This window comes from Athene cunicularia (genome assembly GCF_003259725.1).
Source record: "Athene cunicularia isolate RWA chromosome 19 unlocalized genomic scaffold, athCun1 chr19_part1, whole genome shotgun sequence".
In the NCBI taxonomy this organism is placed as follows: Eukaryota; Metazoa; Chordata; class Aves; order Strigiformes; family Strigidae; genus Athene; species Athene cunicularia.
This window is the reverse complement of record NW_020799124.1, coordinates 7,220,677-7,228,861: the sequence shown is the minus strand read 5'-3', so window position 1 is coordinate 7,228,861 and position 8,185 is coordinate 7,220,677. Positions and strand designations below refer to the sequence as shown.

The following is an 8,185-nucleotide window of genomic DNA, read 5'->3' as shown; positions in this document are numbered from 1 at the left end:
TGTTACACTGAAAAAATGAGGCCGTTTTATTGATGATTAGACTCTGCACCGGCAACAATCATGAAGCTAATACAGACAGACTTCAACCAAAGCATGAGCTTTGAATCAGAAGTCGTAAAGTGACATGATGCCTTAATAAATTAAGGAAGTTGTTAATTCCTCTCCATGATCAACTCTTCACTTGAAGCTCTTTGCAAACTCCTCTCCTTTCTTAATAGAAGCCTTCAGCTCAGCCATGGCCTCAGCAACCATCTTCTCTTCAAAGGGGGAGATCTTGCCAATACCTAGGTTCTTCTCAATTCCATTTTTCTGAGGGAGAGAGGATTTAAGGATTAACTATTCATCAAATGACCTAGGCTGTAACTTAACAACTCTAAATATTATCCAGGCGAAATGGAGACCCAGCCTGGGACCTCTGTCATCTCTAGTCTGCCAAACCTGTCCTTCCTGGCAAGGCTCAGAAGCCTTAGTATCTGTAGCAACTTCTACAGCCTTCACAGACTTCTCATCCACTGTTCACAAGTGTGAAGCCTGAAGCTAGCCCACCGGCTCCTTCAGGAGGAGACTGATACCAACTGCTCCTTCATGCCTCTTCCTATCTTCAAACTCACCATTTGGCTAGAGAATTTCTCTCCTCTGGTGTATGCCCTTTGCTGAAGTCATTCAAACTGCTTCAGAGTTGCTCTCCTAGGTTTTTGTGATCTCATGCCTACATCCAAACCGTTCCCCCTTAACACCCCTCTAGGTCCATTCCCTCACCAGCCAGCACCTAAGACAGTGTACACCATTTTGGCATTCCAGCAGCCACGACAGGACTGCAGCATCCTTGTTTTTCACTCCACCCACAGGGTAAGGGTGACCAAAGGAACACTTCTTTCAGAGTTCAGCAGAGGCCCTGAAAGCAATCTATTAATCCTAATCCAGGCTGTAGTTCCCCAAGTGCCTCAATTACAGAGGCGTATGCTTGTAGCAGATCAAGCTGAGTAAACAGGATTGCTGACTCTGGTTTATCATATGAAAGCCTTTCATAAACAGGCACTGACTTGAGGCAAGCGTGACCTCTTAAACAAGTCTGAATCTCTGGTTACTCAGCAACTCACAGCCTAACAGCAAATAAAAGCAGCAGCATCCCTGTCAATCATGAGGTATACACCTAAGCACAATACACAAATATTCAAGAACTCTTAAAGTTACACTCAGCTGTTAACTTCAGCAATACCTAGCATTAGACTAAATTGAAACCACTGAGGAAGACCCGCAAGACTAAATCAGTAGCTGCTGTTTTAAAATCCCCATCACTTAAAGTACATACTCCCAGGAGCAGAGGTGTAGAGAAGTATGGGCTCTCCGTCTCTTCTGATTTAACAAAGGCACATTCAATAACCCCTTCCTTTCCATTCATCGCATCCACCAGAGAGAAAACAAATCGAGCACCAGCATAGGCCATAGACAAGGTGGCAGATCCTGTAAAAGTTGAATCACTTTTAGAACAGATCACGTTGAAATTTGGTACTTTCTTTGGCATCAAAGGCTTCCATACAGGTATGTTTACGGAGCTGCAGTTGACTCCTAGCTCACAGGCAGCTGGATAACGCAGCAGCTTTTGGCCAGCTACATGCTATTTAGTCAACCATATTTATAGGAAGAAGCAGATTAATCTGACAGAGAAGATTCTTCTTAAAGCTATACATGCCATGGGATCGGTTAACATTTAGTCTTACCTACTACTGAGCTGCTTCTAATACCACAGTTCAGGCAGTCGCTGACACGGCAGAGCAGCTAGATTTGTAATCAGTAGTTCATAATTCTGCACCACAGTCGTAAATAAGATTAAACTGAAGAGGACTGCATCCATTCACCTGGACAACAAGAATTACTTGGAAGCTGTAGCCAAGAACCAACCTGCTCCTGCTTTTGCTTTGACAACTTCAGTGCCAGCTTCTTGAATTCTTCCTGTAAGCTTTTCCAGCTGATCCTGAGGGAAGTCCACTTTCGGTGTGCACTAGATTGGAAAAAAGAAGTTACTATCAAACACCAGGACCCCTTGAGATGCAGCATAAGGCCACCCACACAGTGCTTTCTGCACTTTTAGAGTTAACAGTTCTGAGTGGAGAAAATCAGTTACCCCAGCTCACAGACTGCACTACAAACTGACCAGCTGCAGGTGTTTACCAAGGCTTCTGGTTACTGCATGAACCTAGCCATGCCTAGCTTGCTCAAGGACAATCCACAGCTTAACTGTAAAACCAGGGCTTGCCATGGTTACTCACTACTCTGTAGTCCTCTGCACTAGAGAGATGCCCTCCAAGCATGTAACAGGCCTTAGGAATTTCAAAAAGCCACCTTGTCAATATTTAGGTCACTGTGGCATTATGCAAGTCAAGAGCCTTATGAAGGATCCAGTCTGCTGGCAGCATTTAGGAAGTTACTGAACCTTCAGATACAGCCACACAAGTATGTTAAGCACAGCTGTGTCTGTCCCAACTGATCGTCTAACAAAAGCACCCTCTCAGCATTCAGCTGCTCCAAAGCCCTTGCTCTTATTCCCTAAGAATGTCCTTCTGTGAAGGATTCTTTATTCCCCACTGAGAGCAAAGCTTTTTCTCCTTTCTTGCAGATTGCTCCTTGGCCATCTCCTCATGAAGCTGCAGCCTGCTTTAGAACTGCATTTCACTCAGGCTTAGGTGCGTGAAGGGAGCCTCTCCCTGACTACCAGTCATTACTGAAGCAGCTCCTGCGCCCCAGCTTGAGCTATGCCCCCTCATTTCAATGCTGCGTGTTGAAGTGGCGTTTCTAGTCCACTGCGGCAAAATCAATTTCACTTTCCTGCTGAAGCAACGTATTCATACCACAAAATACCTGTCACAAAAAATAAAACCAAAACCAGGCAGTGCCAAGACATCTGAACACCCACACTACATCTCTGTTCTTTTCCCAAACTCCGTTAGAGGAGAAAGGCTGAAGCTACTTAAACTACCTAGAGATGTTGAGCTGTAGCTCATGCCTTCCAGCATCCTCATGCTGGAATGAAAGCAGCCACAAGAGCAGGGAAGACTGTCTCTGCTGTATCTTAGCACCTTACACACCATCACAAAGGCACTTTACATCAACTCTAACGTACTGATGAGTGTGATGCCACATACAGCAGTAACTACGACTCACCTGAGAGATCAGAGGGATGATAGTCTTCCCAGCATGGCCACCAATAACTGGAACACTTACTCGAGCTGGATCTAAGCCCTAAGGGAAAAAAAGAAACTTTCCAGCTTCTGAAGCATATGGACAAGAAAAAATGTTTAAAAACACCGTGCATCATTTTCTGCCCAGGGTTTCTGAACACAACCTACAACCCAGTGCTACACAGGGGAGGTGTTTCAGAGGCAGCTACACTCCAGGGACAAAGCCAGATCCACAGAGCTGAACTCCAAGTTACTCTGATAACTTCAGACAGTTACAGGATATTATTAATGCAAGTTTAGATAAATAGCAGCACAAGTACAAACTCTGCCAGGGCTATTAAGAGCAGTAACCTGTTACACCTCCTGATCCTTTGCAGAATATCCTGTAACACGCAGCACAGATAGTCTGACTTGCAAATACATACTACGATTCACCCCTCTCCTCCGGTTGCACCAGCAGGGTTGAAAATGCCAACAGAATTAAGGTGAACATGCAGCTCGCTCACAGGGGACAGCTATGAAAAGGAAAGGTCAAAGTCTCTTGAACCACATCTTGCAAGAAACCCTATCCCCAGGCTCCTCTAGAGAATTGAAACAGGGAATCATTGCCTTCATCACTAGCTCCACAGAAATCCAAGCTCTTTTGGCTCTGTGCAGTGATTTTAAAAGCATTTTTGACAGATCCAATGACCAAAGCACACCATATCCCTCCCCCAGCATCTGTTACTACAACCTACCTTTAGTTCAGCCACAAAAGTATTCGCTCTGACAATGTCCAGTGTTGTAACACCAAAGATTCTCTTGGGATTATACACACCATGCTTCTTGAAGACTTCTGAAGTTATTGGGATGGTTGAATTTACCTATAAGGAAGAATAGGCAAGCAGTCATTAAAACTAGTATAATAATCATTCATTAACACCAGCATAATAATAAAGCCAATGCATGAACTGAACAGGCCAGTAAATAACCCAAAGTATACTTCCAACGAAATCAGTTGTGGCCAATTATTTTCATGCCTAAATTGAAGAGCAATTTACAGTCAAGCTGGAATAAATCTTCCATTTTAAATAACTATTAAATTTATTTGTTCATTCACATTACAAAGGCTCCTTCCCTAGTGAGTTAAGCCTTCTCTTCCAGCTAATCCACCAGCATGCATTATAACCACAGTCACACCGATGATGAGATATTAAGCACTTCTATATCCAAATTTCCTCTGACTTAAATACAGCCCAAGAAAAATGGGTTAAGGAGAACCAGGCTTTTACTTCTTTTCTGCAAATACCTTGCAGACCTTAAAGATACTGGTCAAAACTAACGGGAATGCACAGATTAGCATTCTTAGTCTGGATTCTTTTTCTTCTACATTTTCAAGGTCTCCAGAAAACGCTTACCGGGTTAGAAATAATACATATCATGGCTTCTGGACAGTGCTTTGCACAGGCAGATGTCAAAGTAGCAACAATGCTAGCATTGGTGTTGAACAGGTCGTCACGGGTCATACCTAAAATGCATCCAGTACAATATTTTAAGTTACCCATAGTCTACTCATTAATGGGCAAGCAAACCAATCAAAATACAATATTCTGCTCTGGACAGAAATACGTCAGCTTCTGGAATCATGTAATCAAAAGAAAACTCTCCCGCTGCAGTAATGAAATCGCTCCAAAGGTAACTCCTCTTGCTAATAAAAGATTGCTGCCCTTTCAGATAGATTGGCCCTTTTCAGGAGCAACCAGCCCAGCTGTCAATTGTCAGAACACATTTCACCCAGGCAGCCTGAGGTGCAGTGTGATGCCCCCTGACCCCCACCAGTGGGCAGAGGTGCTCAGTGTAACCACCGCTAAGATGAATTCTCCTCCCCCTCTGAAGTCACCTCCACAGCTACAGTTTGCACATCAACTGCTCTGTGCAAAATATTGCTAGCTGCGTAAGTGCCACCTCTCATTTCTGTTGCAGCAACTACTTTAACCATGAAAAATAAAGAATTAGAAAGACCTAGGCATTAAAGTCTAGAATTTTGTTACATTCCCAAGAGGATACTGAAAAACAAGAGTAGAAATGGAGCAGGTCGGAAACATTCTAGGAAGGATTAACAGCATTCAGAAATGCTCTAAGAGGTTATCATACAATTAATGCAAAACAGATTATTTCTGAGAAATTAAACAAACGGGTTTTTTTTTTACTAAAGTGTTGCTCTGGGCAAGAAACACTAAGGGAAATTCAGAATCCCTTGCATGAAAAGTCTTTGCAGCTCACTCCAACACAGGAACTCCAGAAATCAATTCTGTCCATTTTACAAAGGACAACCTATGACAGAGGCTCCATGAGTTGCCTGATACTACACCAAGCTCTAGGTCAGTGTCACTGATAGACCACTTGCATCCCAAGCCAACACTGAGAGCCCCGTAAACCACCAGATACAGATTTATTTGAGTAACAGTATTGCAGAGACACACTTCGATGAAGCCCCAGGGCTTTTTAACAAAGAGAACACACCCGGTTTTCTAGGGACTCCAGCAGGAATAACTACAACATCACAGCCCTTCAGACATTCTGGCAACTGCTCAGGTCCCAGGAAGCCTGGAATAGAAGAACATTCAGGCATTATGTTTTTGCCAGTTATTAAATATCTGGCACTTTGAAGTACAAAATTATGCCTAGAGGCACCCAATTCCTTTTTTAATTTAGCCTTCAACTCAGACTTATGCTGAAAAACAAAGAAATACAGTTATGAATGGATCCTATTTGATATTTTATCCTTGTTTCAAAACTTACAGAATGAGAGGTGGGAATCTCACATTCATCTGTTGCAAAAACCCTCGGTTCCTTCTGCTATGTGTATTTACCCTCCCAAATCCCTAGCTCAGCACTAGTCAGTGCCCCCAGAGAACTGCACACAGACACATTCAAGCAAAATATAACCTCTTTGTGATTTGCAGATAAAACGAAGATCAATGGATTTTGTCAGAACTTGACAGCTGTCCCTCCAGAAAAAAAAGCACACAGAATTCATGCAGACACCCAGGAAATGTTAAGTCTGTTTGTAATCAAACTTTTAAATTCAATGCTCAGGCTTTTTTCAGAGATGATTTTACTGAACATTTCCTGCCAGTTATTACAAATTCTCCTTCAACAGTGCAACCACAGACCATTTTCATCTCCACACGTGTCAATCTAATCAGCTAAACCTTAATGTCATGCACTGCTTGAGAAAAAGCTACCTAAATTGATGCTAGGCTTCAGGGTCACGTGAAAATTCCCCTTCACAAGCAATGGGTGACTCCAAGTGTCAGAGACACCCAAGAGGACCCCTTCATAACACAGCCGCTCGCAGTACCTTTAACACTTGCTCTTGTCTCGATGTGGCTGAGGTCAGCTGCAACGCCTGGAGTGTGAGCGATATCATAAAGGCTGAGCCTGCTCACCAGCGGGCTGTTCTTCAGGAGAAGGGAGAGAGGCTGGCCAATGCCTCCCGAGGCCCCCAGCACTGCTACCTTGGCATTGTTCTGAGGAAAAAAGGAAAACACATTGTAGAGATGTTCTGGTAGTTACTGCAGCAGTGACCTTGGGGATTTCACCACACTTTCTTTACTTTTAGTTCTATTTCTCAATTTTTTTATCAAGCACTATGCAAACTTGATTGCCTAAGCCCACAGAAGCTGATCATCAGAACAGCCTCCCAAAGATCCTTGAGGTTTGTTGGGAGCACAAGTGAGAGGAAAATGTTCTTTTGCGATCAAAAGCTCAAAAAGGGAGTGAGGCTATGCAAAGAAACACCAAAGGATTAGTGTCTGCTTAAGGCTACCTGCTACCCTGTTGCACCTAAGTCTGACTTAGGGCAAAATCTGTTGTGCAGTTTTTTTAGTTTTCATTGCCAGTATCAAAAGAAAATATGCCTTCCCACTTGGCAAATCAATACATTTAACAGACTACAGTAAAAGTAACCATGTGAAAAAAGTGTATATGCCTAAAATAAATGCAAATAGTACCTGCAGCTGCCTCAAGATTGAGGCCTGAGAACACTGATATAATTTCCAGCTTTGATCAAGCATGGCTGAGAAGCAAGTAAAACCAACTCTTGCTTTGTTGCCCCGGTGAACCAATTTAATGTGCTCACTGGATGAATGTTATTTCTCTCAAAAAGGCCTGTGCTCTTATTTGTAGAGAAAGTGTCACCAGATGAGAGGAGAGCTACTCTAAAAGACCAGAACAATCTTAAAACGCAACACTCTGCCAAAGTGATGGAGAACCAGAGGCTGCTGCAGAGACGTAATGTGTTAATATAATTATCTCTGATAAGGACATTCTCTATCACACTGTCTTACCAGATAAAGCCATAATAGCTCCAAGTCCCTGCATGAACAGCTTAATTATTATGCTATGACAAGGAATAATCTACCCAGGAGCTAGATCAGTCTATCCCCAGTTCAGTTTTCTTGCTATAGCAACAAATGTAATTCAGCATAAAAATCTCCAAGGGGAAGCAAAGTCTAGCATTAGTCACTGCCATGCCCCACATTTACGACCAAGCTGATACCATGAGGTCAAAACCTCATTGATAACATATATAATCCCTATCAAAATAATTACACAAGGCTCTCTTGTAAAGCACATCTTTATAGCTACGATAATCACTCTGGCATATGCTACCGGGAACTATTTCTGTCAGAAGTCCGAACCTAGCCACCCCCTCCCGTAGCAGCAGGGCACCCCCGGTACCGAGGGTCATGCACGAAGATTTCAGCATATTAAGGATCGCTGTTAAACCCCCAACCGCCGGCTTTAGTTTTTAACACTTTTTGAAAGCAAGGCCGTGTGCTCAGCAGGGGAAGGCAGCAGCAACCCACCCCGCCCGTCACCCGCTGCAGACCACCAGGGAGGGAGGTTCACCACAACTGACAGCTCTGGCGAAAGGCCGGAGCCCCCCGGTGCCCGCCAGCGCGGCTGCTCCCCCCCCCGCGAGCTCTGCTCCTCACACCCCCCCGGCCGAGGCGGACACA

At 43.8% G+C, this 8,185-nt stretch overlaps 1 protein-coding gene across 1 annotated transcript; it reads right to left on the bottom strand.

Moving 5' to 3' along the window:
• Positions 1-7,252, bottom strand: MDH2 (malate dehydrogenase 2). The gene is made up of 9 exons (XM_026861625.1): positions 7,175-7,252; positions 6,523-6,691; positions 5,682-5,765; positions 4,577-4,686; positions 3,917-4,042; positions 3,163-3,240; positions 1,903-2,002; positions 1,313-1,464; positions 1-309 (listed from the first exon to the last, which is right to left on the bottom strand). The coding sequence occupies exons 1-9, from the start codon at positions 7,235-7,237 to the stop codon at positions 178-180; spliced, it is 1,014 nt and encodes a 337-aa protein (XP_026717426.1). The 5' UTR covers positions 7,238-7,252; the 3' UTR covers positions 1-177.
• Between the last annotated feature and the right edge of the window lie 933 nt (positions 7,253-8,185).